The 20,013-nt window shown below is 39.0% G+C and overlaps 2 protein-coding genes across 5 annotated transcripts in view; both read right to left on the bottom strand.

Moving 5' to 3' along the window:
* The window catches only part of LOC103154310 (cyclin-dependent kinase 1), a 38,595-nt gene extending 19,801 nt beyond the window's left edge, over positions 1-18,794 (bottom strand). Inside the window, exons 1-8 of one of the 4 annotated variants that reach the window (XM_007575545.2) lie at positions 18,676-18,794; positions 18,284-18,326; positions 16,860-17,016; positions 15,681-15,804; positions 15,426-15,596; positions 15,185-15,348; positions 14,132-14,273; positions 12,519-12,771 (exon numbers count right to left, since the gene is read on the bottom strand). In XM_007575545.2, coding sequence (XP_007575607.1) covers positions 12,658-12,771; positions 14,132-14,273; positions 15,185-15,348; positions 15,426-15,596; positions 15,681-15,804; positions 16,860-17,016; positions 18,284-18,320 — 909 coding nt within the window. In that variant the 5' untranslated portion in view covers positions 18,321-18,326; positions 18,676-18,794 and the 3' untranslated portion in view covers positions 12,519-12,657. Of the gene's footprint in view, positions 1-12,518; positions 12,772-14,131; positions 14,274-15,184; positions 15,349-15,425; positions 15,597-15,680; positions 15,805-16,859; positions 17,017-18,283; positions 18,327-18,397; positions 18,634-18,675 lie in introns of those variants that run through there. The other 3 variants (XM_007575546.2, XM_007575547.2, XM_016662602.1) reach the window with 3 other exon arrangements.
* Positions 60-4,530, bottom strand: LOC103154316 (cyclin-dependent kinase 1-like). Its single transcript, XM_016662603.1, has 6 exons — positions 4,401-4,530; positions 3,215-3,338; positions 2,960-3,130; positions 2,719-2,882; positions 1,666-1,807; positions 60-305 (listed from the first exon to the last, which is right to left on the bottom strand). The coding sequence occupies exons 1-6, from the start codon at positions 4,499-4,501 to the stop codon at positions 192-194; spliced, it is 816 nt and encodes a 271-aa protein (XP_016518089.1). The 5' UTR covers positions 4,502-4,530; the 3' UTR covers positions 60-191.
* Positions 18,795-20,013: the final 1,219 nt, after the last annotated feature.

Below are 20,013 nucleotides of genomic sequence, written 5' to 3'. Positions count from 1 at the left end.
AGGGATATTTTTTTTAAAGAACCATTTTAGTTTTTAGACAAAAAAATAATAATTTTGGAGAAAATCACACAAGGTGCATTTTTATTGAAAAGATATTAGAAACTTTAGGTTTGCAATAAATCCCACACAAACATACAAGTATTTACAGGTTATTAGTTCACAGAGGGCATCAATGTGTTTCTATGGAGGCTCTACATGTTGATGTTAGCAGCTGGCAGAGTGGATTTGTCCAGGTCATCGAAGTATGGATGGGTCAAGGCCTCCCGGGCAGAGATCCTCTTTGGTGGATTGTAGATCAACATTTTCTGTTGGAGGAGAAAACAGACATGGAGAGCAACGTTAGGATTTAGGTAGATGAGGCCAGGTGACAGAAGTTACCTCACTATGGACGATGGCTTTATGTTCATTCCTCTCCATAAACAAGTTTTTTTCTTCTGTCTTTAACTGATCCATGTTCTACCTGAACTTCGTACCACATGAACAGTGAATAACTGCTTGTCCAAGCACTCCAATGAGTGCATATGTTAGCCATGTTATTTATGCTAACTTTTAACTATGGGACTGTAGCAGCATCCAGAAGATTCTCTGCTGTAAACATTTGATTGTCCAACTAGCAACCGGACTGACCAACTCAGCCCATCACAATAACAAATTTTACGTGGATGATAAATTATCCCAAAAGTTATTGCGATAAAAGATAATATTGCTGCTTAGAAACCATTTTCAAATAATGTAATGGTAACGGCTTAATAACGCAAGAACATATTGTCAAAGATCAGTTAACTTTAAATTCTAATGAACATTTAACACTGGAACTGGAAAACATTTTAAATATCAAAAATATACAAAAGAACAGAAACACTAAATACAATGAATTATGAAGCCTCTAAAGAAAATTCTTCTTTGAAAAACGAGTCTAGTTGAGACCAAAGCACCAGACTGAAGACTTTTATCATCTAGTTTTCAGTAGAAAAGAGAAAAATAATAAATTATGCAAATGGACATTGAGCTTGTTTAATTTATCATGTGTTTAATTGATTTATTGTGACAGACCTATGAGCAAACACACCATCAGTGTCTGCAGACATGCTACTCTCTGGACAGGGGAGAGTGCTATAGAGCCCTTCACTGTACAATTATTAGGCAACTGAGTATTTTGACCACATCATTGTTTTTAGGCATTATATTTTCTAAGTTACACAGAAAACCTGAATCAGTTTGAACAGGAAACTGAACTGGACTGCTTTGTTTGATAAGTAGGATGAAACGAGTGGATGAATCTGTATGACTAGATTGAACTGACTGTATGAATTCTGATTTTTTTTTTTTTGTTTGTTTTTGTAAAGTGCATTGAGGTGATACTTGTTAATCTGCACTTTATAAAACTGAATTGAAAATGGAATTAAGTATCATCCAAGAGGAAACAGAAGATGTGTTTATTAGAGAAGAAGCTCTGGGGAAAACGCTAAACACTCTGATATCATTTAATCAGTACTGAACAAATCAAACTGCAGCTCGGCTTGTATTTCACTTGAATTGTCCAGGATGTGCGTCACACAAAAAAGCATTGAAATGAATGATCATACTCTCACTCTTTAGAGGGAGAGAGTTGAAATTTGAACAGGAGTGTGTGCAGTGTGTGTGTAGAGAATCCATTGCCCTCACCGCCAGCAGGTCCAGGCCATTCTTATCCAGGTTCTTCACCATCGACGACAGGTTTCCTCCCTTCCATTTAGGGAAAGTGCTTTTGTAGTCAGGCAGGTTCTCCACATCAGGCCAAACTTCGTTGTTCGGAGTACCCAGTGTTCTGAAAAGGAAATGCAACTAAAAATTTACCAATAATATCAGGAGTTGTTAATGATTTTACTCTAGAACTCCAGCTTTCCAGCTGCTCATGTGAGTTAGCATTTTATTTGACCTGCAGGTCAGTTTTCATAAAACTGGCCCACAGTCATATCTAGGGCTGGGCAATGTGGCTTAAAAATCTGATTTTTTATTTTATTTTTATACTAAATCAATTTTAAGGTATTTTTTCCCTTCCTTTTTTTTCCTGAAAAAATGAATAAATAAAAAGATAAATAAATGTTAATAAATAAAAATAAATAAATCCAAATGGCAAAAAATATTTTCAAAAAGTGACTTGTTTCAGTCATTCCTTCTGGGAGTTGTATGATGAGACCCTTTGAGAAGTTTTGTTTAATTACGAGAATATAGTCATAACATTGACAGAAAAAAGCGGCAATTTTATCGCTTTTAAAAGCAATTTAAAAAAGTCAAAAGTTGTTTTAACTTTTTTTTTGACTTCCTAAAATCTAATGTCAGATGTTGCTTAACATTGCTCATTTTAATTTTCTGTTATTTTTTGTGTTGATGTTCTCATAAAATTACTGTAGTCTTCTAGTATTATGACTTTATGCTCTTAGTTTAAAAATAAATAAATAAATCTCAGCCTGGCCCTAATATTTTGTCATAGAGTTGACTTGAATTCAAAGTCCAAATAAATAGAAGCTGTAAAACTCAAGTAACTCAGAACTATAGGAACCCAAGGAAAGCATTTGTGTGGGAGAAAAAAAATATTTTAAAAAATTAAATCCTCAAAAACATAAAAATTCAGGGAATCAATAAAATCAATGCATCACCCTAGAGCTTGGGTTCAGGTAGAGCTAACCCTAGCTCTAGTAATATCAGCCTGTTTGTTCAGTTTTCTTGTCGAATGACCTGAAGATCCTGAAGAGCTGGTCGATCTCTGAGTCTCCATGGAAAAGCGGCTTCTTGGTCGCGAGCTCAGCGAAGATGGTTCCGGTGCTCCAAACATCCACAGGGGTGGAGTACCTGGGGGAGCCCAGCAGGACTTCTGGAGCCCGATACCAAAGGGTCACGACCTGCAAGCACACAGCTTCCGATCAGAGAAAACCCTTCGGACAGGCAGAGTGGGTCCAGTTCGCTCGATGCGCCTCACCTCGTGGGTGTAGACTCTGACCGGAACGCCGAAGGCCCGGGCCAAGCCAAAGTCCGCCAGTTTGATCACACCCTTGTTGTCGATCAGCAGGTTCTGGGGTTTCAGGTCCCGGTGGAGAACCCGGCGACAGTGGCAAAAGTAGATTCCCTCCAGGATCTGGTAAAGGTAACTCTGGGAAAAACCCAACAGGGAGACGCAAACAGTCAGGACGACGCATCACTGACGGCAGACTGCGGTCAGCCTGTCAGGATGTACCTTGACCAGCATGGGGTCCATGTACTGGCCAGACGGGATGGAGTCCAGGTACTTCTTCAGGTCCATGGACAAGAACTCAAAGATGAGGTAGAGACGAGACTCCTGCATCAGGACGTCCAGGAGTCTGTGTGTAAACACACACACACAAACACACAAAGTTGAACCTGGGTTTGTACCAGGTGAAACTTCAGCTCAAGAATCCTACTTATTGTCATGTCAACAGTGACATAATCAGGATTATTAATGATCAACTTTTATACTTTTTTTTTTAAACAGACGTTAAATAAAGTAATACCATTGAAGTTTAAATGTATTTTACTAAAGAATTCCTCACTTATAGGACAGCTATGTGTAGGTTAGTCACAATAAATTTAGCTGGTTAATACATTTTCACAGAAATTATTATTAGAATAATTCTATTATTAGAAATGAATTATTGAAATTATTGCAACAAACTATAATATTGCTGTTGGAGCCCAGGTTCATGTAGTATAATACTAAAGGCATATTAATGCAAGAACACATCCTCAAATATCAATAGATTTTCAATTCTAATGAACATTTAACAATGGAAGACATTTAAATATTCCAAATAAATAAACAGAACAACAGAAACAACAAATAAAATTAATTATAACATCTCTGTAAACAAACAAACAAACAAACAATAATAGGCCAGTTAAGACCAAAGCACCAGACTGAAGACTTATTAATTTTTTGGTAGAAAGAGAGAAAGTGTGTGTGGGGGGGGGAATCATGTAAATGGAAATTATTGAGCTCATTTAAGTCAGTCATTTCATTAGTGATTTCAGTGAAAATCCAAACGTTTTGCAGTGAAAGCAGAGCAGAAACCGTCTGTGGCCCTGTGGAAAGTCTGCTCTGCTGGCAGGTTGTCGGATTTGAACCTAGAGCTCAGGATGCCAGTAAAGTAGCTGCCTGCTGATGCTGAACTTCATTAAGTCTCCTCCTAGAGGAGGAGACATAATGACTCTGTATCAGAATAGAGTCTGTTAAGCTGCATAATTAACCTTATGAAGAATTTGTAGCAGACTCGGTAACTCCATAAACATTTGAGTTATGAATCTGAGCCATGTTGGCATCTGAAGAGGTGACCCAGTGACACCGCCCTGCATCCCCCACAGCAGCCACATCCTCCCTCCACTCTATCCAGCTGCAGGCGGCGTACCGTACAACGTTGGGGTGTCTGAGCTCCTGGAGCAGAGACACTTCTCTGACAGCGGTGCTAGGAACTCCCTCCTCCTCGCTCTCCAGACGGATTTTCTTCATAGCCACAACTTGTCCTGTAGACTTATGTCTGCCCTTATACACCACTCCATAGGTCCCTGGAAAACAAAAAATAAACAGTCACACACAGGCCTCGTCTCTGATCGAAATTCAAATTCTATTAATAAAAACAAGTCAATTATTGCTTTTCCTGACAAGATCTGATGGCATTGTAAGGTTTCCCNGCATTTTATCGCCCCTGAAATGCTGTTTTCCAGAAACCAGTTCCAGAGTGAAAAAGTCCGCATGTGGTGTTTGCAAACAGATATCTTCATGTATAAATGCAATTTAATTCAGTTTATTTTTATAGCAGCAATTAACAACAGAACAGATGTGATTTCAGGTCGCTTTACATAAAATAAAAATAAAAACTAATTTAGCCCAACTATGCAGACAGATCCCTGGTCAGTTACCTACCTAGATATCAAACAATGCAGCCGGGAGGCCTGACCCCATGAATGTTCCAGTCTCAACATGAACCTGTCACTACACTGCAAACACACAAAATCTTACCAAGAATCTTTGTCTAGTTCTAGGGCAAATATTTTAGTATTCTTGAAATAAGTAACTTTTCAGCAAGACATAAGAGCATGTTTTAAGTCAATAATTATTGAATATAGATAAGAAAAAAAACACTAGTACTACTGGGAGATTTCTTCACTTATAACTTTTAAACATTTTTCCTGTTTTAGGTGAAAAACTGAAGTGTTTAACTGGTGTTCATGTCATGCTCTGTCTCCCTCTCAGGGTGTGAGTCAGAACGCTCATAAAAAGCTGCGCTTCTTCCCTGGGATCGTTTACATCGATGGTAAATGAAATCATTTCTGTAACTCCAGATATTTCCTCTCTAGCTGAAGGAAATCTGTTAGATGAGTCTTCTTTGTGTGTGTGCCTGCGTGTGTGTGTGTGTGCGTTTGTTTGTAATACCTTATGGGGACGATTTTCCTTATATATATACTACGTTGTGGGGACCAATTGCTCCTTGTGGGGACCGGAGCCTGGTCCCCACAAGGGAAAACCCTGTTTTTGGGTCAGGGGTCAGATTTAGGGCTAAGGTGTGAATTGAGTTTTGGATAGGGTTAGGGTTAGGTATGTGATGGTTAGGGTTAGGAAAAGGGTAAAGTTAGGTTTAGGCTGTAGAAATGAATGGAAGTCAATGGAAAGTCCCCACAAAGATAGCCACGCAAACGTGTGTGTATGTGTGCGCGCGTGTGTGTGCGTGCGCGTGTGTGTGTTTTTCCAGAGGGTGGCGCTCTTGGTCAGTGTAAAGAGATGAGACAGAAAACAACATCTGAGCTGTGTGACATGTTCAGGTCAACCGGTTTCCCCTTCTACATCCTTCCTCTGGAGCAGGTCAGTATGAGCGCAGGGACAAGCCTGTTTCCACAGTTACAGATAGGCCTGTCAAAATAAAAAAAATTGCGGGACATTAAATTGCCCCAGCAGTTATTGCAATAAATTCTGATATTGTTGTTTGGATATAATGTTAATTGCTTAATAATGCAAGAACACATTCTCAAAGATCAATAAACTTTAAATTCTAACGAATATTTAACAGTGGGACTGGAGGACATTTTAAATGTACAAAATAAATAAACGAAACAACAGAAACAACAAATAAAATGAATTGTGAGTCTCTTTAATTTTTGCTTTTTTATCCCTTCTTCTAGGTTCTGGACCTCCCTGGATCCGTCCTGACTCCCTCACCGCCGTCAGACCAACCAGGCTCCGTCTACAAAGCAGCTGTGGATCTCTTCCTGCAGAGTGGCGACAGCAGCAGTGATGGAAAGGCTGAGGAGCAGGAGTGTGTGTCGCTGCCTGCTGTTCAGGAGTCACACACACGGCTGCTGCAGCAGCTGATTGGCTCAGCTCAAACCCTGACAGCCAAACAAGACCTGCTGAACACATTCAGGTTGGATCACCTGGAATTCTTCCGGATTATTCTTAAAATATACATCAGCAAAGTGTAACATGTTTGTTTATATTAATTAAAATACTACTTGTTATAAGATGGTTTATTTTCCTAGAAAATGTTGTTAATTGTCTTGACTGAATAATAACTGTCATAATTTAGCTCAAAGATTATAAATCAGTAGGCAGTTGGGATCAGGGCCAACTCTAGACTTTTTGGGGCCTTAATCTGATTTTAATTCAAGGCCCCTCATAGCAACATGTCAAAAGCAGATATTTCTTTAGTCCTAGGCTACACTGTATGCCTACTGTTATTAGTGTCATTTGTAATTAGATGACATCATGTCTGTGTTATTATGGCTATTGATTTGAACCTTATGATGCTCTAATTAATTAGCATTGTGAAAAGCGGAGTGATATTTAACTGTAGCTTATTAGTTTAACTACTTGAGAGTAACATCTGCAGACATACAGAATTTACAGTAAACAAGGTTGCAAGTTTAATATCCTTTGTTTTTCAAATTTGGGACAGGTGTGTAAAATGTGCTAAACATTTGTAATTTATCACTACAAAATAAAATGAAATGATGAGTTTTGGGGGCCGCTGGCTGACTTTGTAGCACTGTTAGCTATAGTTAATGGCACAATTTTGGTTCCCAATCAAACTGAGTCTAACGGACTATCAGGTGTGAAAACAACCTAAATCCTTCACTACTTTTATAATCAACAGCATCCATAAAGAAAAAAATAAAATAAAAATACCCCCTGGACATATTTTTATTATTTTATTGCGTAGACTGGCTGATGATGTGGATTGTGCAGCAACTCCACGTTCCGTTCTCTGTCCTCCATTTGTTGAAGCATCACTCATCCTCATCGGTTTTCCCCCAAACTGTGGTGGCCTGACTGACTGACTTTCCTCCTGCAGGCAGCACCTGCTGGTGCACACGGCCCGGACCAGAGGCTACAGTAAGCTCATGCAGGGAGACAGCTGCACCAGACTGGCTGTGAAGCTGCTCACCAGTATCTCACTGGGCCGAGGAGCCCAGCTGGCCCAGGACACGGTGCGTACCGGAGCAGACCACACGCCCAGTGGCTCCTATCAGACCACTTTAGATGGAACAGATCTGATTTTGTTGTTTCCAGGGCTTCTCTGACTGCAGATACGGTGGTGTAACAGTAGTGAGACCCATGAGGGAATACTCAGCCAAAGAAATAGCTTACTACAATCATATGTTCAAGGTTCCATCCGTTGTCATTCCAAACCTGGATACAAAGGTGAGGTGCCATCTGATCACCGTCGCTTTCCTCGTTTTGCTTCAGAACAGGACGGCTCTGTTTCTGTCCTGATTATCTGAGGCAGACATGTTTTTCCCTCCCAGATGCCAGACAAGGCCAGCATCCAGCGCCTGACCCAGAACTTCGTCACCAAGCTGCAGGCTGACTTCCACTCCACTGTCAGCACAATCTACCGGTCAGTCTGGACGGAGGTCCAGCATCACTGCACTGCAAAAACACTCAATCTCACCAAGCATTTCTGATCTAGTTTCTAGTTCAAATATTTTCAAATATCTTGAAATAAAACAAAACTAACTTACAAATAACTTTTCAGCAAAGTTTAGGAGCTTTTTTTTCCAATTACTCGTATTTCACTCGACATTGGAGAAATGTCTCGTTTTAAGTGAAATAATCCGCCAATGGAACTAGTATTTTTTTAACCACTATTCCAAAATCACTGACTAAAACAAGCTGTCCACCTGTGGGCCTGGAGGAGCTCTGAGGTTTGTACTTTTGGCAGTGATGTGTGTGAAGAAGAGCAGAGAATGTCAGACAGCTCAGCTGAAATGTCTCATTGCTGAGAGAACACAAACGGAGCAACATCTGGACTGATTAACACAGCATCACAGCTCGACCTTTTAACCTTTTGTGTTTTCAGGACTGGGGAGAAGCTGCAGACGGCAGGCAGGGGCTCCTCCGCCGCTGAGGACGCCGAGCGGTGTGTGCTGTGTGTGTGTGGCCTGGACACTGCTGCTGGTGAGTCACAGCAGCAGCATGTCTTCCATTCACACTGTAACTTTTTACATCTTGCTCTGCAGAGCAGTGGCATGCTGAGACATTCTGGGGATCAGGCGCTCACATGGAACCACTGACTGACTTGAGGCTCATCTTGAACATCGTGTCTATATCCCTTTTTTAAATCAATATCCATGTGCTGTCTTATGCAGATGCTTAATGTTCATCCCAGAAGAAAGAAATCAACTCAGAACAGCTGGATGGTTGAAGTAATGACATGTACATAAGTACTCACAGCCTTTGCTTAATACTTTGTTGATGCACCTTTGGCAGCAACTCCAGCTTCTTTCAGCAGATCGTTTCATTCCTGTCTGCGGTTCTTCTCCAGCTCCATGTTAGACATTTGTCCATCTGCCATTTTCTGATCCTTCCAGAGCCGTCCAGTCAGATTCCAGGCTGGACTCTGGCTGTGCTGCTCAGCGACATCCACAGAGTCGTTCTGTAAATGAAAACAGAGGGTTTTGTAACAAACTGATCCTTTTCTCACATTGTTTCTGATAGGAAATGTGACGGGTTTCACTGATGATACTGGTCATCACTGGTCGAATAAAAATTGTTCTAAATCTAAATTTGTCTGTATGTGTAATTATGAGCTTAGCCGTAACTCATGGACTTGACGTTACTCACACCTCATTTCTGTGCATTTAGAGCCACGTAACAAGATAAGAAACTTTCATGTTTAACTTGAGAATGATTCTGTTTCCATTCTTTATGGAGCTCTGGCTCTCTGCTGCCGATCAGTGAAGTTTGTGTTTTCTCCTGATTTTCAGAAGAGGCTTCAGCGCTCCAGGCCACGCTGATTTCAGAGCAGCTCTCTCAGAGCTCAGGTGAAGTATTCCATCAGGATGATTCCAAACCATGTAAAGTTCATTTCTGCTTTTACTGATTGTAGAGCAGGTGTCATTTCTGGTATTATGTGTCTTCTGGGGAGTAGTTACATCAGTCCTCTGACTTTAACAGAGTGTGTGTCCTTGTTTCCAACACGGTTCCAGTGAAACCAGAACCACCTGCTAATGTTGGACAGTGTTGCTCCTCTGAAAGACCCTGTGGGGGGGCAGAAGGGACTGGTGACTGCTGTAGGTCTTCAAGGTAAGAGTTGATTGTTATTTACTAAAGTCTGACCATCAGGACAGGAGGAACACCTAGGATGCAGAACCAGGTCTCTGTCTTGTCCTCTCAGCCTATCCTGGGTGTTGAAGGACAGGGATGAGGCAGTTTACAACACTTTATGAGCACCAGAACAAGCTCTGTGCTGCCATCTCGTGGGCTCTTTGTCTTCCAGGGACCATGAGGCCACTGACCTGAGGAGCCTGCTGTGCTACAGCTGCAGACGGACTGTCAGAGACATGGTGAGTGGAAACTGTCCCATGAAGTTTAGGAACCTGATGGACATTCTGTTTGGTCTTCTCTGTCCCCTAATTGGTGGACCAAATGGGGATTTTACTTTTCCAACGTTTCTCCCAGAAAACCTGCCAAGCCTGGTGGTAGAGGTGGTAGGGTCAGTAAGTATTAAGAAATGTTAAGTTACAAAAATTTGGAGGTGAATAATAACATTTGGTGGACAGGACAATTGGTTCTCCCCACCTAAAGCCCAGTTCAAGGAGTCAGCTACATAGTAAATGGTCTGAACTCATAAAACCCTTTTTCAGTGCTTTGCCTACCAATCATGCACAGATTGGTTGGCAAAGTGCCTTTCCCCAGGGCACATTGACATGTGAAGGGAGGAACCTTGGGTCAAACCTACAACCTTCCGATTACAAGACGACTCTACTCTGAGCCACAGACACTACATGACGACCACTGAGCCACAGACACTACATGACTGGCTATAAGGCTAGTTTAATCCATCTTTATTGTCACTGTTATTGGTGCATAAAAAAAAAATCCTATTTAAAACAAACGATGCCCAGCCTGGTGGGGAGGCAAGTGAAGCCTGGAGGCCCGCCAGACTTATAATGCACTGGGAGGAAACCCTGCTTCTCTAGAATAACTAAAGATCCAAAAATGTGCAGGTCTGGTCTCTGGTTCCCATTTCTATGCAGGAAGGAGGATTTTCATGAAGTACCAGGATTTCCATAATGATACATTAATGTATATTTCAGTGTTTTGGTCTTTTTCCAGCCCATTTTCTTTTTCTGTTTTCCTTACAGTCTTCAGTCGATTGTCTCCCTCAGTATGTCCTGTCAGTGGCTCAGAGGAGACAAAACCGGTGAGACATTCAGCCTTCACACTTTGTACAAGATGATCAAATATTTTATCTGACCTACTTTGATCCCACACTTCAGTCACTCATCAGCAATCAGGGATACTGTTCAGTAATCAGACTGTTTGATCGAAAACTGCAGGAAACAAAAAATCTTTTCAGTCCTTAATCTGATTGAAAGGCATCAAAAGTTTCTGCAGATCTCAGGTTTCAGACAGTTTGTTCCAGAGCGGAGGAGCAGAGAAACTAAATGTTTAATTCTAGTTCTGGGAACACTTACTGTTCAGGTCTACATGGTTCATAACTGATAAACTGACTCAGTGAGTGTAGAGAAGTAGGGTCCTTTGGTTACACAGATATAAACTCTGTGTCATTGTTTGCTACCACATCAACATACATGTAGTTTACATCTTAGTTAGTGGAATCATATTGATTGAATAAATGGCCCCGGTATACACCTTGAGCGACCCCAGATTTATATTTACTAATTGATTCAAAAATAATCCTTGGCAAATTGGATCTAAACCAGTTTAGCATCAGACAACCTGAACCATTTTCCAGCCTTAGTACGTTGTGATCACTGAGATCCAGTAAGACCAAGACAGTTCTAGTTCCGGTTTAGTTTTATTGACGATCTGCTAAGTGGAACATTGTTTCAGCTGGAGCACTAATGTATTACCGGTAATTATTATAAAGTACACTTATTGAATTTATAATCCTTTTAACAAATAAATGAATATCCATCTGATCATTCTGGATAACAATACAAAACTAAGTATTTTGGCTGCATTGTTGCTTTATTTTACACACCATTAGGAAATGTGATCCAGTATGAGTTTATGATGGTTGGTATTGGTAAGGCAAAAGCTCCCCATACTGCTAATGAACCTAAGACCCTTATTCTACTTACTAATGTACACATAACAATTACTCTCACCTTCATCTTCTGCAGGTCTGCAATGAAAGAGCAGATCAGCGAGTTTCTGTTGGACGATGCTGATGAAAACAATTAGAGGGACAAGATGAAGATCAAACATGCCTTAATTTTTTTATTTTTAATGGTGGAACTTCTTGTAACTAGAATTTCTCAGTGTATCGATAAAGTAAATGTCCTCTCTGAAATATAAAGTAAATATCCTCTCTGAAATCAGCCTGTTTCCTAACTGCAGTGCCTTGAATCACTCACCTTAGCTTCATATTTTTTCTCATTACAAACCACAAACTTTAGTATTTGATTTCAACCCAAAATTATTTATACACCTGGTGGATTTGATTCTTTTCACTGAATTGAAGTTTGATAATAAATGACAGCATTGCTCAAAGGTTAAGGTACCACTTAAAAAAAAGTTTAATGATACAAAAATTACATTTCTACCCATTAGAATGGAAAAATTGCATCAGTCTGACAGCAATTTCACTGATTTATTTTTGATTGGCTCAAAAGCCTCTTTACAATCATCTAATCTTCAGCTGACTCCACAGATTTTCATCAGGATTCTGGCTGGGTTGCTCAAACAGCAGAAGCATGTCAGTGAAATCAGGAGTTTTATCACCTTAAATCAGTCTGGGGGTATTAATCAGTTTTGGCTCAACTGAAGGAAATCTAAGGAAAAAAAAAATCTGCTCTTTAACAAGTAGCATAAAAGCAGTCTTGGATCATTTGGCGAGTCTGCAGATATTCTAAAATAAATATCCTCCAAGAGTTCAACTCGGAACCATCTCAAGGTCAGGTATTTCTATAGACTCTGGTAGAGCCTAAGAGAAGCAGAACTTGACCCTTAAGGGATATTTTTTTTAAAGAACCATTTTAGTTTTTAGACAAAAAAATAATAATTTTGGAGAAAATCACACAAGGTGCATTTTTATTGAAAAGATATTAGAAACTTTAGGTTTGCAATAAATCCCACACAAACATACAAGTATTTACAGGTTATTAGTTCACAGAGGGCATCAATGTGTTTCTATGGAGGCTCTACATGTTGATGTTAGCAGCTGGCAGAGTGGATTTGTCCAGGTCATCGAAGTATGGATGGGTCAAGGCCTCCCGGGCAGAGATCCTCTTTGGTGGATTGTAGATCAACATTTTCTGTTGGAGGAGAAAACAGACATGGAGAGCAACGTTAGGATTTAGGTAGATGAGGCCAGGTGACAGAAGTTACCTCACTATGGACGATGGCTTTATGTTCATTCCTCTCCATAAACAAGTTTTTTTCTTCTGTCTTTAACTGATCCATGTTCTACCTGAACTTCGTACCACATGAACAGTGAATAACTGCTTGTCCAAGCACTCCAATGAGTGCATATGTTAGCCATGTTATTTATGCTAACTTTTAACTATGGGACTGTAGCAGCATCCAGAAGATTCTCTGCTGTAAACATTTGATTGTCCAACTAGCAACCGGACTGACCAACTCAGCCCATCACAATAACAAATTTTACGTGGATGATAAATTATCCCAAAAGTTATTGCGATAAAAGATAATATTGCTGCTTAGAAACCATTTTCAAATAATGTAATGGTAACGGCTTAATAACGCAAGAACATATTGTCAAAGATCAGTTAACTTTAAATTCTAATGAACATTTAACACTGGAACTGGAAAACATTTTAAATATCAAAAATATACAAAAGAACAGAAACACTAAATACAATGAATTATGAAGCCTCTAAAGAAAATTCTTCTTTGAAAAACGAGTCTAGTTGAGACCAAAGCACCAGACTGAAGACTTTTATCATCTAGTTTTCAGTAGAAAAGAGAAAAATAATAAATTATGCAAATGGACATTGAGCTTGTTTAATTTATCATGTGTTTAATTGATTTATTGTGACAGACCTATGAGCAAACACACCATCAGTGTCTGCAGACATGCTACTCTCTGGACAGGGGAGAGTGCTATAGAGCCCTTCACTGTACAATTATTAGGCAACTGAGTATTTTGACCACATCATTGTTTTTAGGCATTATATTTTCTAAGTTACACAGAAAACCTGAATCAGTTTGAACAGGAAACTGAACTGGACTGCTTTGTTTGATAAGTAGGATGAAACGAGTGGATGAATCTGTATGACTAGATTGAACTGACTGTATGAATTCTGATTTTTTTTTTTTTGTTTGTTTTTGTAAAGTGCATTGAGGTGATACTTGTTAATCTGCACTTTATAAAACTGAATTGAAAATGGAATTAAGTATCATCCAAGAGGAAACAGAAGATGTGTTTATTAGAGAAGAAGCTCTGGGGAAAACGCTAAACACTCTGATATCATTTAATCAGTACTGAACAAATCAAACTGCAGCTCGGCTTGTATTTCACTTGAATTGTCCAGGATGTGCGTCACACAAAAAAGCATTGAAATGAATGATCATACTCTCACTCTTTAGAGGGAGAGAGTTGAAATTTGAACAGGAGTGTGTGCAGTGTGTGTGTAGAGAATCCATTGCCCTCACCGCCAGCAGGTCCAGGCCATTCTTATCCAGGTTCTTCACCATCGACGACAGGTTTCCTCCCTTCCATTTAGGGAAAGTGCTTTTGTAGTCAGGCAGGTTCTCCACATCAGGCCAAACTTCGTTGTTCGGAGTACCCAGTGTTCTGAAAAGGAAATGCAACTAAAAATTTACCAATAATATCAGGAGTTGTTAATGATTTTACTCTAGAACTCCAGCTTTCCAGCTGCTCATGTGAGTTAGCATTTTATTTGACCTGCAGGTCAGTTTTCATAAAACTGGCCCACAGTCATATCTAGGGCTGGGCAATGTGGCTTAAAAATCTGATTTTTTATTTTATTTTTATACTAAATCAATTTTAAGGTATTTTTTCCCTTCCTTTTTTTTCCTGAAAAAATGAATAAATAAAAAGATAAATAAATGTTAATAAATAAAAATAAATAAATCCAAATGGCAAAAAATATTTTCAAAAAGTGACTTGTTTCAGTCATTCCTTCTGGGAGTTGTATGATGAGACCCTTTGAGAAGTTTTGTTTAATTACGAGAATATAGTCATAACATTGACAGAAAAAAGCGGCAATTTTATCGCTTTTAAAAGCAATTTAAAAAAGTCAAAAGTTGTTTTAACTTTTTTTTTGACTTCCTAAAATCTAATGTCAGATGTTGCTTAACATTGCTCATTTTAATTTTCTGTTATTTTTTGTGTTGATGTTCTCATAAAATTACTGTAGTCTTCTAGTATTATGACTTTATGCTCTTAGTTTAAAAATAAATAAATAAATCTCAGCCTGGCCCTAATATTTTGTCATAGAGTTGACTTGAATTCAAAGTCCAAATAAATAGAAGCTGTAAAACTCAAGTAACTCAGAACTATAGGAACCCAAGGAAAGCATTTGTGTGGGAGAAAAAAAATATTTTAAAAAATTAAATCCTCAAAAACATAAAAATTCAGGGAATCAATAAAATCAATGCATCACCCTAGAGCTTGGGTTCAGGTAGAGCTAACCCTAGCTCTAGTAATATCAGCCTGTTTGTTCAGTTTTCTTGTCGAATGACCTGAAGATCCTGAAGAGCTGGTCGATCTCTGAGTCTCCATGGAAAAGCGGCTTCTTGGTCGCGAGCTCAGCGAAGATGGTTCCGGTGCTCCAAACATCCACAGGGGTGGAGTACCTGGGGGAGCCCAGCAGGACTTCTGGAGCCCGATACCAAAGGGTCACGACCTGCAAGCACACAGCTTCCGATCAGAGAAAACCCTTCGGACAGGCAGAGTGGGTCCAGTTCGCTCGATGCGCCTCACCTCGTGGGTGTAGACTCTGACCGGAACGCCGAAGGCCCGGGCCAAGCCAAAGTCCGCCAGTTTGATCACACCCTTGTTGTCGATCAGCAGGTTCTGGGGTTTCAGGTCCCGGTGGAGAACCCGGCGACAGTGGCAAAAGTAGATTCCCTCCAGGATCTGGTAAAGGTAACTCTGGGAAAAACCCAACAGGGAGACGCAAACAGTCAGGACGACGCATCACTGACGGCAGACTGCGGTCAGCCTGTCAGGATGTACCTTGACCAGCATGGGGTCCATGTACTGGCCAGACGGGATGGAGTCCAGGTACTTCTTCAGGTCCATGGACAAGAACTCAAAGATGAGGTAGAGACGAGACTCCTGCATCAGGACGTCCAGGAGTCTGTGTGTAAACACACACCCAAACACACAAAGTTGAACCTGGGTTTGTACCAGGTGAAACTTCAGCTCAAGAATCCTACTTATTGTCATGTCAACAGTGACATAATCAGGATTATTAATGATCAACTTTTATACTTTTTTTTTTAAACAGACGTTAAATAAAGTAATACCATTGAAGTTTAAATGTATTTTACTAAAGTATTCCTCACTTATAGGACAGCTATGTGTAGGTTAGTCACAATAAATTTAGCTGGTTAATAAATTTTCACAGAAATTATTATTAGAATAATTCTATTATTAGAAATGAATTATTGAAATTATTGCAACAAACTATAATATTGCTGTTGGAGCCCAGGTTCATGTAGTATAATACTAAAGGCATATTAATGCAAGAACACATCCTCAAATATCAATAGATTTTCAATTCTAATGAACATTTAACAATGGAAGACATTTAAATATTCCAAATAAATAAACAGAACAACAGAAACAACAAATAAAATTAATTATAACATCTCTGTAAACAAACAAACAAACAAACAATAATAGGCCAGTTAAGACCAAAGCACCAGACTGAAGACTTATTAATTTTTTGGTAGAAAGAGAGAAAGTAGGGGGGGGGTGAATCATGTAAATGGAAATTATTGAGCTCATTTAAGTCAGTCATTTCATTAGTGATTTCAGTGAAAATCCAAACGTTTTGCAGTGAAAGCAGAGCAGAAACCGTCTGTGGCCCTGTGGAAAGTCTGCTCTGCTGGCAGGTTGTCGGATTTGAACCTAGAGCTCAGGATGCCAGTAAAGTAGCTGCCTGCTGATGCTGAACTTCATTAAGTCTCCTCCTAGAGGAGGAGACATAATGACTCTATCAGAATAGAGTCTGTTAAGCTGCATAATTAACCTTATGAAGAATTTGTAGCAGACTCGGTAACTCCATAAACATTTGAGTTATGAATCTGAGCCATGTTGGCATCTGAAGAGGTGACCCAGTGACACCGCCCTGCATCCCCCACAGCAGCCACATCCTCCCTCCACTCTATCCAGCTGCAGGCGGCGTACCGTACAACGTTGGGGTGTCTGAGCTCCTGGAGCAGAGACACCTCTCTGACAGCGGTGCTAGGAACTCCCTCCTCCTCGCTCTCCAGACGGATTTTCTTCATAGCCACAACTTGTCCTGTAGACTTATGTCTGCCCTTATACACCACTCCATAGGTCCCTGGAAAACAAAAAATAAGAAACAATCACACACAGGCCTCGTCTCTGATCGAAATTCAAATTCTATTAATAAAAACAAGTCAATTATTGCTTTTCCTGACAAGATCTGATGGCATTGTAAGGTTTCCCCCAGAAAACTTGCTAAGCCTGGTGGTTGGGTGCTATGGCAGTCATTCATCCAGCGGCCCGTCATTGGATGAATGACGGGCCGCTGAGTTAATAAATGCTTAAAATTGACAAGAAATTTGAAAATATCACTTGATAATTATGTGTTACTGAAAGATTAGAAGATAAATTTCTCTCAACACCAACTATAAAATCTTAAAAAAAAAAAAAAAAAGCAAACATTTTAAAAAGTCTTAAATAAATAAGCAATGCTTAGCCTGGTGGGGTCACAAGTAAAGCTTGGTGGCCCACCAGGCTTATTTATACACTGCAGAAAACCTGATTTGAGATTTTATGAAGCATATAAATCCAGTCGGATGAATCAGATGGAAACACTTCGTGTCACTTGCAACGAGGACAGTTGCAATAACTCAAATAATTGCATAACAAATTAAAACGGACAATATTTTCCATTGGCATGATTTATTGTTTTTCTCCTTAATCTCTTTTTCTGACAAAAATTAGATGACAAAGGTTTGGTGCTTTGGTCTCAACTAGCCCTTTTCTTTTTGAAGGACCACTTTGTTTACAGAGATGTCATAATTAATTTTAATTGTTGTTTCTGTTTTGTTTATTTACATTTTTCAATCAATCATGTTTACTTGGATAACACATTTCAGCAACAAGGCAGATCAAAGTGCTTTACATTATAAAACATCACCTAATTATTCCCAAAGTTAGTAAAAACACTAATTTCTCTGTTATTAGCAGAACTGTGCCCACCACCTTGTCTGCCAGTTTCAGTGTGAAATGTTTGTCAAAGTTTAAAGTTTAATGATCTTTGAGAAAGTGTTCTTGCATTATTATGCAATTATATTACTTGAAAATTGTCTCAAAACAACATTATTGTTTATCGTAATAACTTCTGGGACAATTTATTGTCCAGGAAAATCTGTTATCATGACAGGCCTAGTAGTTGCAACCTTCACATCACAGCATCACGTCCTTCTGATAAACCAGAGGGACTTTCTGCCTGACTTACCAACAGTGATTAAACACCAGATACAGTCTGACTGTCTTTAAGGACAGCAGTTAAACTCTGACACTCTAATATGACAAATATAAACTTTTGCTTTTTAGAAAAATAAGACATGTATACAAACCTTCTCCAATCTTCTCTATTTTCACATAATCCTCCATCACTGCCTGGAAGAAAAAGGAAAATTTGTCATTTTGGCAAATACCAGTTATTTCAGCATGTTTCATCAGATACAAACCGTTTCAGTAGCTTAGATGTTTAAATTAACTCATCCGACCACAACATTCTGACTTCACCGTCGTCTACAAACAAACATGTTCTTCATCCATGCAGTATTTTTCACCTCCTTACCTACCGTTAGCTTACTCAATGCTAAACCGTAACAAGAATAACATTTCTCAGCTTTTAAAACCGTTCTCGGACTTCTAACCTAGTAATAACAAGTCCATGTCTAGCCTCCAACTGACAAACAAGCCATTCACTCATTTGTGAATATGACAAAACGAAGATAAATACCTAGTTTTATAGCGTTTTATCGAGCAGCTCTGTCTTCGTTAACCGACCGTCGCTACTGGAATGCTGACAAACTCTTTTGAATAAACCGCAGTGTTGGGGCCGTTCAAAACGCACCAATGAGCTCACTCGATACATTTCAAAACTACCAATCAGACAGTGGGATACTTGCCTGTTGGTTGAGCGGGAAATGACGCGCTTACGTAAGAAAGAGCATTTGAACGGAACCAGTTTGAAAGGGTGGATGTGTTTACTGACTGTGGGATATTTATACTATTTAACAATTTTATCATAGAGAAACCAAAGAAAGCTTACAAATCCGAATTATGAAGTCAATTTAAAACAACGTTACAAAGCAGGTAATTTCTTTAGAAGGCTCATAACAGTCTGGTAAATAGAGAACCCCAGCCACCTTGCTGGGAATAAATATTATTTTTGCCTTGACTCAACCTTGTATTGTTTCTTGTAGTGATGAGGCATAGGCTATATATGTTTTCTTTAATAAAATTTTGCTTTTCCACCAAATGTATATATTTATATTTATATCTGTACATTGTACATCTGTACATTGAGAACAAACTTATATTCCTGGTTTGTGTGCATAAATTTGTTCAATAATACTGATTCTGGCTGAATTTGTAAGCAAACTGCAATTGCATGAGGCCCTCTTTGGATAAAGTGTAATCTATGGAATAAAACTATATAATTATTTTTGTTTACATGGCAGCAGCTTTGCTGCTAATGAAACTTCCATTAGTAAAGTAAAAATGCACAATAATAAATTCTCTGATCTACCACTTACTGTTAGCTGTGTTTACCTTTGGTGCGTTTACTATTTATATTTCAAATAGTAAATACCTTATTGGTAGCTTATCTTTACATATTTGTGGTCCAAATATTACTTCAGGGATTAAGGTTTACCTCGACAGATAAAGGAACATGATTTTTACAATTATTATATGACAATAATTATATTGCAGTTTATTCTATCACACATATCTCATCTGGTTTCTGAAACAATGCAGCTCCTTGTGTCCAAACTGCAAGTGATTTCTACTAACTTTCATTAAGTATGTCTTATCTGTAACTGTTAAATGTTTTAAATTCAGATCTCTAAAATGATTATCAGGTAAACACCTTGTTGTGCAACAATAAAACACTTTAGTCAAGTTGAATAATTGTTTTTGTTCATGAGATTAGTGTTATATTTATTTGATAAATTGACATACTTTGGTGCAGCTGGGTTTATTTTCCAAATGAATGAATAAAATGAAAATGGGGAAAACTGAATTAGAATGTCCAAAACTGAAGAGACACCAGGCGAATTTGTAGGTTTACTGA

This window comes from Poecilia formosa, unplaced genomic scaffold (assembly GCF_000485575.1).
Source record: "Poecilia formosa unplaced genomic scaffold, Poecilia_formosa-5.1.2 Scaffold380, whole genome shotgun sequence".
Lineage (NCBI taxonomy): Eukaryota > Metazoa > Chordata > Actinopteri > Cyprinodontiformes > Poeciliidae > Poecilia > Poecilia formosa.
Note: the sequence above shows the minus strand (reverse complement) of the source record. Positions and strands in the feature narration are given on the sequence as shown.